The sequence below is a fragment of the Atractosteus spatula genome, chromosome 7 (assembly GCF_055471065.1).
Source record: "Atractosteus spatula isolate fAtrSpa1 chromosome 7, fAtrSpa1.hap1, whole genome shotgun sequence".
Lineage (NCBI taxonomy): Eukaryota > Metazoa > Chordata > Actinopteri > Semionotiformes > Lepisosteidae > Atractosteus > Atractosteus spatula.
Window position 1 is genome coordinate 6,488,888 of NC_142712.1, and position 20,497 is coordinate 6,509,384.

The 20,497-nt window shown below is 47.1% G+C and overlaps 1 protein-coding gene across 1 annotated transcript; it reads right to left on the minus strand.

The window, feature by feature from the left end:
* Positions 1-5,122: 5,122 nt before the first annotated feature.
* On the minus strand, positions 5,123-20,497 carry ripk4 (receptor-interacting serine-threonine kinase 4). The gene is made up of 8 exons (XM_088920122.1): positions 20,174-20,497; positions 15,512-15,803; positions 14,003-14,151; positions 12,101-12,150; positions 9,928-10,086; positions 9,169-9,278; positions 8,584-8,818; positions 5,123-7,957 (listed from the first exon to the last, which is right to left on the minus strand). Exons 1-8 carry the CDS (start codon positions 20,359-20,361, stop codon positions 6,696-6,698), a joined length of 2,445 nt encoding a protein of 814 aa, XP_088776248.1. The 5' UTR covers positions 20,362-20,497; the 3' UTR covers positions 5,123-6,695.

Below are 20,497 nucleotides of genomic sequence, written 5' to 3' on the forward strand. Positions count from 1 at the left end.
TACAAGCTGCAGTTTGCAGCATGTTCAGATTTCAGATTTTGTTGAAATCCTGCAGCGACAGTCTTTCTCCAGTAGGTGGAGTGAAGAGCCGCAACAGGAGCTTGGCTCAAGTCTGGTGAATACAAAGAAAACGTGTTTGATTAATCGAGAGCTTTCTCAAAACTCGGCTTTCCAAAAACTCTTGTCCCGTTTTCCTTTAAACATTTAAAAGTCGTAGACTTTCGGTTTGCGCTGAAAGTTTCTCGATCGTTTCCGACCAGTGGAAGAGATTGAATTCCGAGGGGTACCTCAATACAACGGTTAACCACAATTCTCTTCATGAACACGAGTGTGCAGAACGTAAAAATAAAAACTTGTGAGCTAAGTCTGCCATCAAAATGACTATGACACAGAGGCCATGTGATGGGCCGTTTGCGTTTGAAATTCATGCAGCTGGACAATAATGAGGCCTTTGAGCTCGGCAACTTTCAAAACACAAATACCTCAAAAGTGCCTCCGGTGATCAGCTTCTACTTTTGATCACTGGGATCAAAAGTATCCAAGAGCCCGATTCAGACTCGACATGTAAGTGGTGGGTGTGCGGAGGAGACCTGAAGACGAATGAACTGTCCCCCCTTCACGGTTGGTTTAATGTCTCTGCTGATTAAACGAGACAGTGCCGGCGATCCCAGGTGGGCATGATCACATTAGAATTTCTAGGAGCGACGTGGTTGCAGGACAAGAATTCGGCACGCGTCTCGAGTGTATCATTGGCTTGAAAGGGACAAAATACAGGACGCGTTTTAGCTCAGCTTTCAACATCGCTGTGATGAAAAGCCGAATATTTGACTCAGGTGTAGTGAAACGTGCATCTCTCACGCACTGGCGTTGGCACGGTATTTGTAAATCAGTTGCACAGGTGATTGTGTATTTATTGACATCGTTTAGACCACTTCTTTTTAAAAAAAAAATATGCAACCATCTCATTTTCTCCACTTGCATTGTCTACAGGTTACCTGGCATGCATATAGTATATGTACACTTTCTGAAACCGCTGTTAAATAAGGAACAAACAGCGAGCGAGCAAATTTCTACCTGTTTTGATCCTCTGTCAATGAGTAACTTTCCATGACATCAGCACTGTTCCTTTTCATTTACATATCCAGTCATGAGCCTTGGCGTTCTCTTCAGCTTCACATACACCCACATTATAACTGCAGGGCAACCTCCAGGAACAGGCCACAGCATGTCAGAGCATTAGGGATGTGGTTTGCTTCTTGTATAACTAGTAAGGCAAGCCGCTTCCAAAACAGTATTCTACAGCAGTTTGTAATACATATTTCGCTCTGATACACTGATGAGTGGGAAATGTGGGCTTTTATTCATCTCAAAAGGCTCTATAATTTCACAGTGTAGTCAAGTGTGTTATTTCCACTAAATGTTATACAGCTGGGCTCCCAGAACTCAAGTGCTTATTACAAGCTGTCAGAGGCTTATAAACACAGATTCGGAAGTCGTAAAATCCTTTGTAGGGCCGTAACTCGAACAACCATGTTTTCGTTTTGGGATTGTTCATCCGAGCCCTCACAAGTTTGATATTGCCCGTTGACGAATTGCGGCCTTAATCGGCAAACTGTTTCTTGTGCTGTGAAGTGGGCATTGTCCCTGGAGGGGAAATGAGAAAGCAACGTGCTCATCGAGTGACAGAACAAAAGAGCCTTCAGGAGCTATGCGACCTTTTTTCACGCCACAGTTTCTGCTGGTTTATGATGATGAAGTAGCCCATTAAGGGAACTTCAGCTCAAAACTTAAAAGACGTGACTAGAGTTATTGGAATTAATTAGTGTGGAAGGGCTAGCACCAATTTGAACAAAACATTTTAATAAATGGCTTGTGCATGATCACTCCGTAACACTGAGTGAGTCATACGGTACGGGTTGCAACAGGACAGATGGTAGATCTAAGGTGAATAGGAATGGCTCACTCACTGCTAACAAGAGTGAACAGTTTAGTTGGTTGTTGTTTTTTTTTGTTGAGGAAGCAGACAGTCCTTTCAGCATGATTTCATCAGTGACTCACAATACTTACAAGGATTATTTAGAGCAGGGCTTCCCAACTCCAGTCCTTGGGGTTTGGAATCCAGAATCTTTTCTAGGTCTCCTTAAGTTCTTAACAGCTCTAGGCCTGGGAGAATTGTTAGATCGATCCACGGAAGTTTCATTTGGACCAATTTATCTCCTGCTCTATCTTCTGTGCAGCCTCAAGCAGTTGACAATCTGGAGACGGTTAGAAAACCTGTTGAATTCTGCGCCCCACACACCAGAGTTAGGAACCTGTGCTTTGCAGTCATTCCAGTCCACACAATGGCCGTTCTCTGATACCACCAGAGTGTTAACTGTAAATGAATGAGGTGATTGTACATAATAAACCTTCCAGCACCATGGGAAACTGCTCTGATCTGTGAGCTGTAACCGTCTTTGCTTGGAGTACCGAAATCTCAAACACCTCTCTGCCACAACAAACCTCACTGTACTTTTCCATCAGGTGAGGCTTCACTTTCATTTCAATGCTGTGTATACGTGGTAGTTATTTTTATCAGACTTCACACTTTAGTTTTGTTTGAATTGGGATTAAACCGGTATTTTTAAATACCTGCACCACAGAATGGCCTACTAATATTTCAAGGATGGCAGGATACTTTTGTATTTCTTTGGAACAAAAGCTCAGAAATGTATTTCATGGCCGTCCCGTTAATAATTATCATTGTAGAAGTTTAAGGTATGCAGATTAGATATGTTGGCTGTACAGAAACATTCCAACCCCAATTCCAACACATTTATTAACACTTGACCTCAAAAGGAATTTCTTACGTTTAGTACTAGTACAGTATTTGTTGCATTTAATAGATATCTCAGTTTATCAGATTGTTGGTTTAGAGCCCACAAAACCAATAAAGATTTTGATTTAAAATTTCTGATAAACTGCAGCGACCTTTCTTATGGAAGGCTTTAAAAACATTGTGTCCTTGAACTCAAATCATACTTGGAGGATCGTAAAACCAATTGTTTTAGATAAGATGTAGGCGCTGATGGTTCTGAACTGGCTCACAAAACTAGTTTGTGCAGAAGTCTTCTGTTCTTTAAAATAAACACGTTACAAGTAACAGTACGAAAGAGTGGTAATATAGTATCTGTGATGGGTCCATTGTCACTGCTCTAGGAAACATGGGATTGTGAAATCAGAATGCTGGAAGTCCCAGTGGAAGGAGAATGGAGCCAGAGACAGAAATCCTTGCAATTCTAGTAACATCTGGTGTTAAGACTAAGACTCTGTGAAGGATTTGTATTCTGTTGCATCACTTAACACCGACACTTATTGGGTTAGATTCGCCTTCTAGGGATTCTTAGTTCATACAGGAGCTACTGGATATGGAGTTATTCCTGGACATAGAACCCTGCATTGAATAAAACATCTAAGAGACAGCATACAGAATGCAGTGCCAGCTTTTCAATATTACATGATTTAAACACAATAGTACTAATGCAAATATTACTGTAAGTTCTAAGTAAAGCAGTATTCTAGTGGCTTCCAGGCCCCTGTTACGTACCCTAAGAAAATAACATTGTACCATGAGTTAAACCTGAAAGCACGCTTTGCAATTTCTTAAGTTATGAGAATAATGCTCCTTTGCTTTTCTTCCCTGTGTTCCCCTCCATGCAAGTGGAGAGGCAGGCACAGTCTCACACCTGGCGCCCAGCAGGGACAGTCTTCTCCAGCTGTGCTACAGCAGTCCAGTAGTGGGCACAGTGGCTCCTACGCTGTACACTGGCATCCACAGCCGCAGCAACAGGGTTGGCACAGTGCCCCAGTTTTCGAACCTGCTGCATTGGGATTTGCTATGGGATGACACAGGCGGCAGACTTCAGACGGGATCCTTAAGCAGAGGGCAGCAAGCACCGCACAGTGCCCTGCTCCTTCTGCCACAGGACCTGACCGGCCCGCTGTCTGGACTCTCTCAGGATCGTTCTGTTAGTCTGCCATTCTGTCCGAGGCGAATTAGACAGCCATCAACTGAAAAACGTTAAAGGAAATTCAGCTGACAAGCCAGGCAGCAACGATAATGAAAATATCCCGTCCCCCAGTCTACATATCACTCAGGCTTTTCATTCACTGTTTCCAATTCTCAGATTTATCCATTCATAACTGAGGAAACAGGTGCAGTACATTGAGAAAGGGAGCTACAGGATGTTTCTGGTGTGTCAAAATCCAACAGGTTCTGCAGTCAAGTAGGAAACGTCTGTCAGTCCCTTTAAAATCCATGTGGAGTGGTTTCAACTTGTAAGGGTGCTGGCTTCGAGCCCTATGACTGTTAGGGTGGCTGGAGGCCTGGTTCAATGTCAGCAAGGGTCACGCCTCTCCTCCAGTCTTTGATGCAAAAATCTCCCTTACCTCACTGCAGAGCTGGTGGCGTGTCAGAAGATGACCAGCCCGAGGGGCAAGCAGCTCGGAGGAGCCTTTCTGTACCTCCCACGGGAGCACAGCTGTCAATGCTGTGAGCCAGGATTCAGTCAAAATCGCTGGTAAATGCAAAATCGTCACAGACGATCGGTGGTATTTCTGATTATACTGCGTATCTTCAGATGCTCCTTTTCTTGTACTAAAATTTAAAATAATTCTATTATCATTCTAGGAGAACCACTCGCTGAAATAAAATGTCATGCTGCCTGAAAAAACAGGTCTGTCGCCGCGTATCCCTCGAGCACCTTAAAATACTGATTCAAGTCTTCCAGCGGGTTCCTGCTGTGCACGTTAACAAGGGTGCCAACACAAGTCAGAATGTCCTTGGTCGTTATAAAGCAAGCAGTGCAGTAGTTTTGTCTCGGCAATCTATAGTTAGGCAAATATTTACGTCTTTATTTTTCCTTGTCTGTGGTTTAACGAAGAGGCAACGCTAATTACCAGCTTAAGAGGCAGGGCAGAACAATACGAAATAAGAGGTGCAGATCAGACGCACCTTACCTCTGGGTTATTTGCCATCATTTGAATTCAAGCTCTTCACAATAGCCCTTTGCAGACTCAGACTTTAGATGACAACACAGCCCATTCTTGCCTTGGCACTCAACACACCACACCAGACTCCGTAAATGAAATGTACTTTACTGCACCATTATTTACAGTGAGGCCGTGCAAACACTTCCAAAAATACAAAACTCTTAATGATACATCATATAAAATCATATCAACACTATATTACAATGAGATGGCAACAGGAAGTAATGTGCAAAATATCTGCTTCCACCTGGGGCTTAATGTGTGCTTGCTTGGCAACATAAGCAAATAGTGTTCTCACGAATCACAGCTGTTGATCCGATGTAGCATGTGAGCAGACCAGATTTCTGGCCTGCACAAGCACTGTCTTCAACCAAGCAATCATCCACTATTCCTCGTTTGATCTCCAGTATTAATGGAGGCGCTGTGCACGAAATCTTAAACCTTACTGTATACGCGTAACAGTATTTTGTGTAAGACAAAAAGACAGAGCAAACAGTAAACTTTACATGTTTAGATTTCCCTCCCACTTTCTTATGGAGCTCTTGTCGTAGTGGCAGTGCATTGGTGTAGTCACTGCGTAGCCTGGAAGTGAGCGGCTGCTTATTTTTATTCCAAATACAAATGCACTGCAGTCTATGACCATGAAAGTGTGTTATTGTAAAGTTCTGGAGACACGATGACAAATGTCTACAGAAAGTGCAAGGTCCTTTCAAAAAGACTCAGACTCCTGTAGGAATGAAAGGCCATGCCACTTTTAAGAAAATATATATATGAAAATGATTTCACCTCATACAAATACTATATTCTCTACAAATAAAAAGGATAATGCAGGAAACTGCACAATTATCAATGAAGAATCCTGGGCGACAGTAACATTAGATTCAGTCCTTCTAAGCCACTGCGGTCCACTATGAACACCTTCCATCTCTTCAATTTCAAACGTGCTACAGACAGCCTTGGTCGAGTCCATTTAGAAAAGTGGGAAAATGTAAAATGTTGTTCATATGCTAGTAACGGCAAGTGATCAGTGAGTGTCTATTTATATTACAAAACCAGACCGATTTTTCACCCTTTCAGAACAATCTGCAGCACTGAAGAGCAGGTGGCCGCTGTGTTCTCGTGATGCAGGCTGAGCCGAGCAGGTAAAATCCCACACATCTGTTGCAGACTGTCGAGAAGACACACCTGGATCGTTAATAACTTGAAGGTAATGGGTTATTATTTACAAAGGGCGTATTTACAGTACATACGAAGCAAATGTGCAAAAGAAAGTATAAAAATAGTAAACAAGAGGATAAAATATATTAACATAAGTCCTAAAAATCAGCAGTCTTGCCTCTTTCTATATATGCACGTCTTTTACCAGTATTAGCTATCATACTGTAGGCAGTGAGGACAGTCTCATCAAAGTCCATAGCAGATTCCCAGCTGCACCCCGAGAAATGTTACATTTGGCTTTACAGGTTATGAGAGCCATAAAAGAACTGCTGAATGTATATAATACAGGTATGTTTCCTATAATTTGGGCTACCTCTGATCCTCTCTTCCTTTTTGCTCCTAATGCTTAAATGACTGATTACACGGCAGTCAGGCTGAAAGCAAAACGCAGTCAGAAATCGCAAGACAGCTCTGTACAACCCCCAGCGGCCTGGCCCTGGGAATCCTTAGCTTGCCTGCTCACAAAGAGAACCGCTGGAGTCCGCGGAGTCACTGTCCTCCTGCTCCGTGAGCTTCAGGATCACAATCTTTTTCTGCAGGAGCTTCACCACGCCGGCTTTCCCGTTCTCCTTGGCCAGCTGCAGGGGGGTCTGGGACATGGCGTCCTGGCAGCTGTCGGACGCCCCGTGGGAGAGCAGGGCGCTGACGACGGGGGCGTGGCCCTCCCGAGCTGCCAGGTGCAAGGGGGTGGAGCCCTGCCCGTCAGCCAGGTTGGCGCTTCCTGGGCAGTGGAGGAGGAGTTCGTTTATGACGTCACAATGGCCCTTTCCCGCCGCCAGGTGGCAGGGGGACTGCTGGGCGTGGTCCGTGCAGCAGGGGTCGGCTTTCGCCTCGATCAGCATTTTGACGGTGGGCAGATGCCCGAACAGGGAGGCCAAGTGCAGGGCCGTGCAGCCAGCCGCGGTCCTGGCTTCGATGTCGGCCTTGTGCTTGATGAGGAGCCTGGAGGTGCTGGTGTGCCCGGTCTCGGCCGCCACGTGCAGCGGCGTGTGCAGGGAGGCCGAGGTCACGTGGACGTTGGCCCCCAGCTCGATGAGAATGCGCGCCACCCTGTACTGGCCCCTCTGCGAGGCCAGGTGCAGGGGGGTCCTGCCGTCGGAGGTCTGGCTGTCCACGTTGGCGCCAGCCTGCTTCACCAGCAGCTTGACGATGGACAGGTGGCCCTGCCAGGCGGCGAAGTGCAGCGGCGTCCAGTTGTCCTTCCCCCGCACGTGGACGTCGGCCCCCCGGCTCAGCAGCACCCGCACCACGTTCTCCTGGCCGTGCTGGCAGGCGATGTGGGAGGGCGTCCTGCCCTCGAAGTCGACCTCGTTGATGGAGGCGTTCTTGTCCAGCAGCTGCCTCGCGATGGTCTCGTCCCCGTTCTGCGCGGCGAAGTGCAGCGGGGTGTACTGGTCCTCGTCCTTGGCGTTGACGTTGGTCTTCCGGCCCAGGAGCAGCTCGGAGATGTTCTTCAGCTTCTTCTCCACCGCCAGGTGCAGCGGCGTGGAGCCCCTCTTGTTGGCCAGGTTGGGGTTGGCGTTGTTGAGCAGCAGGAACTTGACAGCCTCTTCGTTGGAGAGCAGAACCGCATAGTGCAGGAGGCTGGAGCCCCCCTCCAGCAGCAGATCCACGTCCTGCGGCTGCAGGATCTTCATCAGCTTGGCGATGTCCTCTGTCCTGATGGCCTCGCACAGCTTCTTCTTCTGCACGTCCAGGGTGCCCGAGTCTTCAGGCAGAAGGAGGAGAATCATGAGATACTCAAAGCAGCTGCACATCTGTGTTCTTCCTGGTATTACAGACGGACTAACATCTGATTGCAGGCTTCCAGCCGGAATTTCACTCATATTTTAATTGCTTTTGCTATTGGGTTTTTCTGATGCAGTCAGAACATACAAAAACACTTAAGACCCAAGGATAACAAAAGCAAAAGGGCTTTATGGATATGATGCTCATACAGAGATTTCTATAACAGTATAAGATCTGAAAGACTTTAGAATATTTTATCACCAGTTACCATCACAGAGTGAGATACACACACACACAAGGTTTCAGAGTGTTTTAGGTAGATTCTTCTTTGTCCACTTCATGTCATTGTGTTAAAGAAATGAAAAAGCGGACATCTTGAACGTGTAGACAAGTATAAAACTGAATCAGACAAGTTATGCTCAAGCTTACAACGCTCTAGTAAGAGCTCATTTAGAATACCAGTTTCAGTTTTGGCCAACATCCCTCGTTAAATCTACAAGGTCTGTCCGGCCATTTCTTTACTGTGCTGCTGTACTACCAAACGAGCAAGGTGGCCTGAAGATGCAACCTCGATTACGTTCCGACGCGATCAGGCTGCATTCTTACCTCCGGCAGCATTTTCCTTTTCGAAGGACAGGGAGATGGAGCCCTGGGAGGAGAAGGCCGAGTCGACCGACGAGATCCCCGACAACCTCTTGCTGGTGTTCTCTTTGGAATGGCCGCAGTCCTCCTTGACCCGGTCGAAGCTCTGCGAAATCCCCGAGTCGATCTGACTCAGCAGTTCCGACAGGCTGTAGTCCTTCTCGGTCAGGGCGGTGGACTTCGGCCTGCTCTGCTGCACCTTGGGGGGAGAAAAGAGACAAACAAAAGACAAAAACGACACGCGATGGGAATCCCAAATCAGAGCCAAACATTACCAAGACATCGGTGCTTTGGAAGGGGAACACCGCGAAGCTCTTAGCCGACAAAGCGATTGTCGATGCTTGCTGGAGACTGGTGTGAAAGGCTTTGGCCCGTAACAGTGTGCAAGGAAGAATAGCACCCCCCAAAGTCAGACACATTTTGTCAAGAAGCAGGCCGAAAAACCAGTTCAGGCAGATACCATAATAAAGACTGATGTTAGTCACTAGGGGCACAGAAGTGTTCCGTGTAGCTGTGAAGAGCTGTGCTGGCATGCACAGGGATCTGTACCTGCTGGATATAGTCCTGCCTGTGGTTTGGACTGGCTTCTGCTTCAGGCACTAGGTCTTTAGTCTCCTCCTGGGGTTTGGTGCACAGCTCTTCGGCCTCCGAAGTAATTTCTTTAACAAAAAAAACAACAGACCACGCCTCTTGAATCACAAGACAGACATCTTCATTTTTGTGTGGGAACTTCTGCGGTGCACTGAAGCTTTAGATTTGGTATTTACAAAAAAAATCTGATTCAACAGCCCGTTCTGAGAGTGTGGAAAAGCACGCAGACTTTAATTTCTACTTTTATTTTCACAATACCGTGACCTACAGCTGGATAACATCCTATTTCACAGCCACTGTTTCTTTTTTTTTTGGTCTAAGGCCGATGTCTCATGATCTCCAGAGGTAAACGTCGGGTACGGTCGTTATTTTTATCAGTGGTTTTCGTATTGCAAGGGAAACGACAGACTGTCCCACTCTCAGAAACAAGAAGCAAAATGGAAGAGAAGGACCATTTCGACGTCCTCCCTTACAGCTGGGTGCTACAAACAGGCAACAACCGAGCAGACGAGAGTTTAAAACGTCTCAATGCGAGAACTACTCTCTTTCTGTGTGTGTGTGACCCGACTCAGTGTTTAGCTCCCTGCGCATCTCCAGGAAACATCACCTGATGCAACGTGAGCTGTTCCTGAGGTACCAGGAAGAGCTTCTGCTTTTCACGTCTTCACACGAACGCCGCGGCCGATTTCAGATTCTCACAGCGGCTTCGCCACTCACCCTCGAAGCTGGGCCTGGCCCTGGGAGACTCCTGCCAGCACCTCTGCATCAGAGCCATGAAGCCGGCGCAGGCAGGGGGCCGGGAGCGGGGCACGGCTGTCAGCTCGGGCCGCGTGCCCTTCACCACCTTCACCATGATGTGCAGGATGTTGTTCTCCTCTGTGGGACCCACACACAGTTAGTCGCTTTTTCTCTTTCAGTCACAAAGAGTGAAACGTGGAAAGAATCCTGCCCCCCGAGTGTGAGAGTCACTGATCTCATTTTTTTTTGGTCATTTAACTCCCCAGGCAGTGCTTGAAATGGACCGGTACAGCTCATTTTTTTTTATTTTTTGGGCACCGGCACTTTTCAGTGGTAACTAACTAAATCCCCTACCCCCCTCCATTTACATTATAATCTGTGACATTGAACACTTCAGTATGGGTGTGCTTTTTAATTCCAAACACTCTTGCCTTGAGTTGAGATGATAAAAACAAAAAAAAACATTCTCGAGCTCGTTTCCTTTTTGAATATTCTGACGTCCCCAAAACCGCTTTTGAGAACAGGGATCACTTCATAAGGCCAAATCCATGAGGAAGTGAGGCAAAGGTGTGTCTTTGTATTGGGTAGCCAAAATCAGGACTTCTTGTTTGTGTTTTTTATACCTAATAGGCCTGTTGCCATCATTTTTTTATTCCAGACTGTGGGAAGGGGGGTATCAGCACTTATTTCTTCTGTTTCGGGAACTGGGTAAGAGTTTAAAACAGCAACAGAATCGAAACGCCTAAATGAGACAACAAAGAAATTTCACAGGGTGTAGGAGTACCAACCCCAGGAACTACCCTGACAGTTACCATCACTGGTGTTTTCTTGGGGAGCTGCCAGACACCTGACAGATTGAAATACGCCAAATAAAAAAAGAAGGTTTGATGAGGTTTTCTGACCATCTTTGAGAGGGTACTGTATTAAATGGCCGGTAAAATTGGAGTCACAAAGTCTCCTGAGGCCGTTCATACTCAGACCCTGAGCGCCACTCTTTCTTCTAATGACCGCACAGATGCTGGGGCGGAGCGTTGGCTCTGTGGCTGAGGATCTGCGCCTGTGGCTGGGAGGTTCAAATCCCGCAGCTGGCAGAGAACTCTGCTGGGCCCCTGAGCAAGGCCCTTAACCCCAACTGCTCCAGGGGCACTGCACAATGGCTGACCCTGCGCTCTGACCCCAAGCTTCTCTCCCTGTCTGTGTGTCTCATGGAGAGCAAGCTGGGGTATGCGAAAAGATGAATTCCTAATGCAAGAAATTGTATAGGGCTAATAAAGTGATGTTATGTTATGGTCAGAGCTGCTCATGTTCGCATACCAGTCAGCGCGTGAAGAAAAGGTTTGACTTTAACTCTGGGAAAAAGTGATTCTGCAGCCGTCACCAAGCACTGGAATGTGAAGAGTAAACATTCAGCTAGACTGGGGGGGTGATGAATCTGAAACAACACAGAAAGGGCCTGACTACGCCCTTTGCTGAAATGAGACTCAAAACAGACGGTTAATGACTCGGACTTGGCTGCTCTCTTTTCCAGGAATTCACTGCCAGCGTCTCGCATGGACTCAAAACAGTTTGAGGGGGATATTTAATGCGGTACACAAGTGTGCTTGTCTTTTAAACATCTTCCCACAGCTAGGGCGTGCAGAGATCACTCAGACACACGATTGCTCTAAGCGGAATGACACTACCTGTAAACACCAGGAACGTCCTGAATTCGCTTTAAAAATGCCCTCTGGCTTCTCCGTGCTGATCGCATACAGGAGCATGCGTGTTAATAACAGCAGGGTGCAGAGCGAGGTGTGTGTGGTATGTTTTCACGGGATCACTCTTCATGTGGGTATAGATGCTACAGAGTTAGCAGCATGTCATCACTAAAGGCTGCACTGTTCAATCTATGTCGGCTATTTCCTGAAAACATGTGATGGCTCAAAAGACCTTTCACAAGCGTGTTCTACGTTCCACACGCAGGCATCCACAGTCAGGAACCCGCACTGTGCTAATCTTATGGATACAAGCCTTAAAATAATTGCAACTTCTAAAACTGTTCAATTCTATTCGTCAAGATACAAAGCGCGCCAGACAGCATGTCATTTTCAAGTACGCGGACATTTAGAAAAATTCTTTTTGACAGAAGTCCACACCACGACAAACACCGTACCTGCATATGGCTTCTTCTGCGTGAGTATTCCCCAGATGACGATTGAGAAACTGCAAGGTGGAAAAAAACAACAATTACCTCATGAGAAGCAAGACGGTGGAATTTTTTTAAACTTGCAGTTCTGTCCAGACCACTGCGTCTCAACCCTTATCCTGGGGCAGCATGTGTAAGAACTGGTTTTTATTCCACTGGGCCTTTAATTACCAGTGCTAATTAATGCCTGTAATTGATCTGCCTGTTGGTTTATAGCTTTTTTTTCCCCGTGATCAAAGAAAACGGTTGAAAAAAATACATTGCATTATTTCAAACAACCTCGGCATTCTATGCAGTTTATCATCAACTTGTAAGTGAGGACTTTGTTCCTTTATTTCTTTAAAAAGTTCATAACAGGCAGTCGGCCTATGATGAACAGGTAAAGGAGGGAACGGCAATGACCAGCCACTCCCAGAGTGAGTGTGTGCATTTTTATCCTGCTTAAATCACATTTGTTAGATTTCAGCTAGCATACCTATAGTTAACGAGGGCATTTCTGAAACTTAGGAATTGGCATAGGGTTGAAACCAACCACGAATGCCCTACAACAGTGTGAGAGCTGAGAAAAAAAAAACTGCACCTCAAATAGAAAATTGAAATTAATTTGCCTGCAATTAAGCTCTTGGCTGGATGGTGGTTCCTGAGAACTAGAATTGAGAACCACTAGATCCAGAGTGTTTGCAGTGGATCCTAATGCTTACGAAGCCTGAAGAAAGAAGAGCAGAGACATGCAGGGAACTGGACAGTATGAATTTGACGTGTGTGGGAGTCTTTCTTCCTGTCTGGGTGAACAAGCAATATAAGACAGAAGAGAGGGTACAGACATGAAAAGGCCTTTTGGCACATTTTCCTATCTCACCAACTCTTGGCAGGTTTACTTGTTGACTTTAATGTTTCTCCAGCCACTGGAGTTCAACACAAGTTTAAAAGAACTCTGGAGAATCCAGGCATTTTGGCGTGCGAAGAGGGATCGGGACTGTCAGACTTATTTGGGTTTCAAATTTCCCGCACTGCTACCTATCCACAGGGAACAGGATCAGCCAGCACACTGCATGCATGCATCCATCAGGCTGTGCTGCATGGCTTTGTGTAGCAGACGAACACAAAGGCTCACAGCTGAGGACTAACAGGTGCTGGGACACATTACATCATCGACAGGGTGTGTCAGGGACATAGGGCCAAGTACAGCAGCCCTGGGCGGTGATGATCACACAAGGGGTGGACGGACAAAATCCTGGAGGACTCTGCGTGCTCCAGACAACACAGCACATGTGAGGCTGACACAAACTTAGCAGTAACACTCCACCTCCATCTCGCCTCTCCCCAGTGCCAGCTTCACGAGGCTCTGAGCGGCTTCACAATTTACCTCACTTTTAAAAAACAAAACGTATCAAAGGTAATAACAGGGATTTCACGGAACAAGCAATGTTCCGGTCTGAGCCCTACAGTGAGAATGAAAAAGCAAATGCCAGGAACTAATTCAGTAAGCGTGATTTAAAATGTCAAAATTCCTTGTGAGGAACACTTCCTCTCAGTGGCTCAATGGGAAATGCAGGGAATACAGAAAAAATGAGCCTGAAATTGTCGGCATCACATTGCCAGGTAAGACAGGGCCTGGGAGCTGGTGATGAAGATCTCCAGCGAGATTCAGCACAGCCGGGGCTGGGCAATGGGTTACACGCAGCTTGGATTCGCTGGAGGATCCAAGATAGTCATTATTTAATCCCACTTTTAGCTCCCTGGAAAAGTCCACGTCTGTGAGGTGACTGGAAGAACTGCTATCCCTGGAGAGTCTGCGTGCCCCTGCTGTGGCGGCTCCCACGTGCGAATTCGGCGGGGGGACAGAGCCGGGCCCGTCGGCGGACTGACCTGTACACGTCGTGCTTGGTGTCCGAGTCCCTGTCCTTCTCCATGATCCTCTCGGGGGGCAGGTAGGCGATGGTGCCGCAGAAGCCGTCCCGGCTGATGTCGTCGGCCCTGGAGAGACCATTCCACCGCGCCAGGCCGAAATCCGAAATCTGAAGGAAAACCAAAAGGCAAGGGTTGGGGGCCCCGTCCGGCGTGCGTTTCCCTCAGATTTTACTGTTAAAAGGACGAAGCCCCGCGACGCTGGGGAGTACCCCGCACAGTGGGTGAGCCTGTGGCCTCGCGAGTCGCTGGGTTGTGGGGTGCAGTCCCTGCTGCAGACTCTCCTGCTGTACCTTGACAGAGCCCACCCAGCTGTACGAGTGGGGACCAGGCCCATCCCGTCCGCTTAAAACTAATGAACCGGGAAGAGCTCAGGCCCCATCAGCCACTGCAGCTCTGATATGGGACTTCTCCCTTTCCTCTCTACCTAGGCGATTGTGACGGCGTTTCTGCGGTTCGCTGAGGGTAACCCCGGAGCAGGAGCTGTGTTTTCGTTCTTAACCTGGGGTGGATTATATTTCTCTGTGGGCCATCTCGTGTGCTGTTATTCCCCCCCCTCACTGCCACTCCTCTCCTTCGCCTTTCCGAGCGCTGTGCGTGGGCGAGCCTCGTGTTGCCGGAGCTGGGATTATTCCTGTCGGGACTGGCCCGCGCTCCGTGTTTACACGCGGGAGTTGTAGGAGCGCGGTGGGAGGCTGAAAGGTCCACCCATCCAGGCCCCTCGCATTAATCAGCCAGCTGCGGGGAGAGGCGGGGATCAGGGCCGGGGCTGAGCTGCACGGGCTACTTTTATCCCTCGCTCTCAAAAACAAAAGTTGCATAAAACACAGAAACACTGCAATGGTAGATTTTGCGTCTCTAATTGAGGGTAAATCAGCCAGATGGAAAAAAAAAGCAGCTTCGTATGGAACACACCTCAAAGGCCTTCACTGCCGGAGTCTTAAGCCTCAAGAGAAATGAATTCTGTTTTGTTTGAGAAAAAAAAAAGGCCTCACACACCACCCTCCCACGGCTTCCCCAGCAAAACAAACAAGAATGTGAAAACTTAAACACCTGCCAGAGGAAAAGCCTAACTTCTGCGCCAGTGAGACGAGCTCGATGTCCCTTTTCACAGAAAATTACAAGCCGCTGCTCCCATGAAACCTCGATTTCCCCGAAGAAAAGGCAAGGTGCCGCTATTTCAATTGAACGTCAGGACAGTTACAAATCAGAGGAGGCCATCAGGCCCTCCTGACCTGCTTATTAGTTAGTAGTTAATTGATCTGGGGATTGTTTCTCTCTGTCCCTTGCAAGCAGCCAGGGAGTCCGTTTCAACAACATGGCTGGGTAGCTTGTTCCACACTCCCACCACCCTTTGTGTAAAAAAAAAAAAAGCGAATGTTTTTTGTTTTCCTTGTAACCCCCCCGGCCAAGCAGGACCAGCGGGTGCCCGGGATGTCTCCCCTCTGGGCGAGCCCCTCCGACTCTCACCTTGACGTGGTAGTGGGCGTCCAGCAGGATGTTGGCGGGCTTGAGGTCCAGGTGCAGGAGCGGGGGGCTCATGCAGTGCAGGAAGTTCATGCCCACGGCCGTCTCGTGGATGATGCGGAAGCGCAGCTCCCAGGGCAGCGGCTCCGAGGCCAGCAGGGTCTCCAGGGAGCCGGTCTCCATGTACTCCATCACCAGCCCCACGGGGTCGCTGCAGATCCCGTACACCGGCAGGACGTACCTGAACTTGGCCACCTCCATCTTTCTGGCCTCCTCCAGCAGCTCGGAGCGCTCCCTGGGGACACGGCAGGAGCAGAGCATTGAAACAGCAAGGCAGGAAGAGGAGCGGTTTTGCCAACTCAAATCAAGGCCAAGCGGAGCGGCCTGGGAAAATGAGCTCAGTCTCCTTCACTGGGGATCTGGCCACTCAGCCTATACGGAGAAAGGCGTTTATGGTTTTCTGGCATAAGTGCGTGGCTAAATGTGGAAAAAAGAATGTGAGCCAAGAATTAAGACTGAGACCTGCTGACAATGCCAAAACAAAATCTGATTTGACAAAACGCCTCAAATTAATAAAATCAACAACCCCTCTGCCTTACATATGCAAAGCAGAGTTTACCCAAATCACTGACACAGCTCATTCCAACATAAACAAGGAGCAAAGGTGATAACTGATATGCCTGCATTTGGGTTAAATGCTTCCTTGCAAGTCTAATTGTTCAGTAGCAGTACAAAGTGCCCCGATTTGAAGTAATGGTCTTTTTCTTTGATGTCGTGCTGGGCTCTGGAGCACATTTGGCTCAGAAGGAAGGAAGGAAGCAATAAGCCATCTGTTGCTCACCACAGGCCTCCTTCTGCAAAAATAAAGCTCACCTGATGCCCATTCCTGGCCCGTGCATGAGAAAATATTCCAAGAAATCTGTTTAATACAAATTCCCACAAATGCCATTGACTTAAAATGAAAAGCCCCCCAAAGCACCCTTTACAAGAAGACATCTGTACATACAGCTGGCTACATGAGACCACTGTCCCAGCTTCTGCAGTCTCTTGTTGATATGTAGGACTATAAATCAATGGCGAGTATCTGAATGACAGGTTTAATGCCTTAATGGCGTTCCTCAGGGTGCCTTCCTAAGTAAACCATGCCAGGCAATGAAAGTTAATAGTCTGGTTGTCTCCAAACTCTTACTGTCGGCACTCATTAACCCGTCCTAAAGCCCCAATGTCATAGACAACACTGAAGAGACAGCAGCTAAAAGACTATTGAAAATTAACAAATGCAAAACCTAGCTACTGGAATTAATGGCGCCTATATCTATGTGCAAAAAGCCTTTTTAACTCCATTCTTCTCATCATAAGTATAAGCTCCATTCTAAAACATCAAGCTCAGACCAGTGAGCTCTCCGGGATAGAACAGTCGATTGCGAGCTTAATAAGCAAAAAATAAGTGGCAAAAAATAAAACTAAAAGCTTGCACTTTAATGATTCAAAGGCACTTAAGCTTATCATCAAATCGCCGCTCTGTTTTTTTAATTAAAAAATGGAATTTGGGTGATAATAAGACCCTGCTTCAGAATCTTCGTTAGCTAACTAACAGCTAATAACGGTGTGACCACTCATGACAGACAGAGACATAGAAGTGAGAATTACTGGCCTTTAGCTACAGAAGAGCAAAGGCACACAGAGCCACCTCTTCCCGCGTTCGCTCTCAGGCCGAGTTTTGCGAAGTGTTTTCAAATTCTGGAACACTGACTTGCCGAAGGAAACATCCATTTAAGTGAAGATCTGAGAGAGAGTGCCTGCTGGCTAATCTCTTGACTAAAAGCACTTTTTTTTTGCACTCTTCAGAAAAAAGACAATGTCTTCTTTTACCTGTAGGCCAGCAGGACTGGTTTGGCAACATTGCTCATTGTCTCCATAAACACTGGTTAGGTAGAAGTTCGTCGAACAAAGAGCACCTGTGAACAGATTCTAGCAGAACTCGCAGTTTATGGAGCCGAGGTCTAGGGTAGATGTTCAAAAGTGATATGCCTCTGGTTTGGGTTCACTGGGCGCCAGGTCAGGATCTTTGTTAACCCCATCACTGTGTGAAGACATGTATTACCTCATCTTTACCATTCCTGCTCAACCACTTAGCGCAGCCTTTTCAGAAACTGCTTGAAACGGAACAGTCAGTTATCAGGAACGATCACAGAAGAATAACAACATGGCAGAGCCGAGATCACAGGAGATGGAATAAGCAGGAAAGGAAATGACAGTGAAGTGCAGATAATACTCATGGTTTGTTTAATGCCCCGTGGGCCACAGTAAGTTACTTAAGGAGATTCCTGGCTTGTGGGCATATCGAGCATCACGAAGTCAAGCCACAGGTCTATTTTTGTGCTGGTAAGGAAGGAGATTACAGAAAGAACCAACAACAACAAAAAAAAACAACCTGAACCAAATCCTTGTTTTCACAATCACATCACAGGTTCTCAGTCTGAACATGCACAAGCCAAAAAAAACTCAAAAACGGGCAGGGTAGCACTACACTCTGTAATACGACAGACGTAGTGTTGTGCAATCTGGTGAGCTTCTTAAAGGGAAGGCACAATGGAAACAAGACGAAGAAATTATTTCCTCATTTCCTCTGTAAGAAGTTACATTTCTAGCTCAGCTGTATCTTCCTCAGGTGCTGGAACACACCTACAGGAGACACGCAAGCCTGTTGGTTCTATTTCTCCATTTCCCAGCTGGCTGGGGTCACCCACACGAAACGCACATTGAAAGGACGGGGCCAGTGTTCAATGCCTCTGTACTGCCCGTGTCTGTTCACCAACATCACAGGTGCCTTCCCAGGGTAATAGAAGTCGGGAGCCAGCAGAAATCAGCCACCAGGTACACTGTGGAGTCCATTAAGATTTCAGATCATCAGCCAGGCTTTCAACCAGCTGTCACGCCAGTTATACAGCTTCACCAGTGTGGAGTGAAGGGGAACTGAAGCCTACAAACACCGTGTATCACAAAGGAAATCACTTTGTTATTATATATCTGATAACCTGAAGATGCTGTGAATTGTATAATGATTGGGAAAAAAAAAACCTGCAGACTTGTGTGCATCACAAAAACCCCCTCCATCAGTCAGCACGGGCACGCGAACAATACAATACTCTACTGGAAATCATCAAACAAAATATTTTAAAGTATGGTCAAACCAAAACAAATCCAGCTGCAATATATTTTACCTGCATTGATTGATCTGACCATGGAGGCACTGATACTGAAGTGTCTCCCGTCCGCCTACTATAACAGCAACCTGCAACTGCGCTGCTTCTAACGACGTCCTGCTCCAGAATTCAGGCAGGTGGACCTGCCATGTGTTACTAAGACACCACGCGACTGTCGAAATGATGGCGAAAAGACTGCTCTCCTAAGCCTTTCTCAATCAGGTGGTGTGTCCCTGACGGTCCCAGACTGATCTGCAGGGCAAGGGACAACAACGTGTGCCTGCAGGTGAGAGGACCCTCGAAGGCCATAAGACCCCCAGCTCCAGGCCCCTGGACATGTGGTCAGACCCTGAAGGCCCCTGCCTGCCCTCCAGGTAAGGGACTGCTTGAATAGTCACGGGTTGAATCTGAAGCATGACAAGACAAGCTCATGGACACGGCCCACTACACAGGCGCGCGCGCGTCGTTTGTTCCTTATCGCAAGCAGGCTGTGCTGTTCAAGTCCTCGATTTTTAGGCTCCTGCGCTCTTTCCTGACAACACACTATGAAACCACCCTGAGCCAGGCAGGTGCTGTCTAGTCTCAGGGATATACAGGAGGCGCTTTTTAAATGAAAACACGGCGATCTTTTCTCCTGTGCACGACAAATACGAGGGGGCTGCACTGAAAACTCACAGCCCGGGCCCCTTCCTCGCTCAAGGGCATTAAAGAGCTTCATAATCCTCCACTGAGAGGAACCCCCCTGGAAAAGGAGCGTAGAGAAGCAAAAACATTCCCCTGCCTGTGAATTCGCACGCCTCCTCATTACTCTCAGGTCCCGAGAACCTGAACCTAACCCGTCATGTGCAGCTGGTCTGGGCACAACCATATTTAAAAGGAAAATTAAACACAAGATGTAAAAAACACTTGCTGCAATTTAAGTACATCCTGTAGATTACAAAGACTTCAAATTTAAAGTCCACTTAATGGTAAAATCAGCCAATATTTGTTCAGTCTATAATAATTCAGTACCTACAAACATCTCTCTTACTGAGGCAAAGTGGAAAACATACAAATCCTCTACAGAACTGTGGACAGCAGACCATCAAACACCTCAAAAAGTATGAGAAAATTGTTCAGACATGTACTCTGTAGCTGAATGGCCCCAGAGCTCTGTTTCCAGCATTGAGAAAAACACGGCCATTCTATTTAGTCTAGGGACAAACACAGATCACTACTCATGAATCATTCACAGAGTTTAGGCCTAACTTCTGGTGAAGACTGAACAGCTCAAAATCTACCTTCATTTAATTTCAAAACCCAACAACCTCAGACACCTTGCCAAACAGCAGTTACACACCATGGCCCTTATCTTAGATTAACGAGCAGATTCAACAAGCAATGTGTTGTTTTTAGCACGAAGGCAAGAGGTCATGAAAACCCAGCCAGCACCTTGTTTTTAACTTCATGAAACACTTACTTCTCGTCAACGTGAAGACTTGGAGGGCACTTAATTGCCAGCCATGTTTTCCACTGGACATGTCGCACTTTGTAGACTTGCCCGAACCCTCCAGAGCCAATTTTTTCCCAGCTCCCAAACTCCGAGGAGTCAAAGGTCTTCAGCAGTCCCATTATCCCAGGGCCAGGGGAGCTCTCCGGCCTCTCCATGTCCTGAATCAAAACGTGTTTATTCCAAAGCGAAAATCTCCCTTCTCTCTCTCTCTCTCCTTGGGTACTCCTGTTCCTTCTCTCCCTCACAGCTCTTCCTTGTTTCCCCTGCTGTCTAACCCTTTCTATCCCCTCC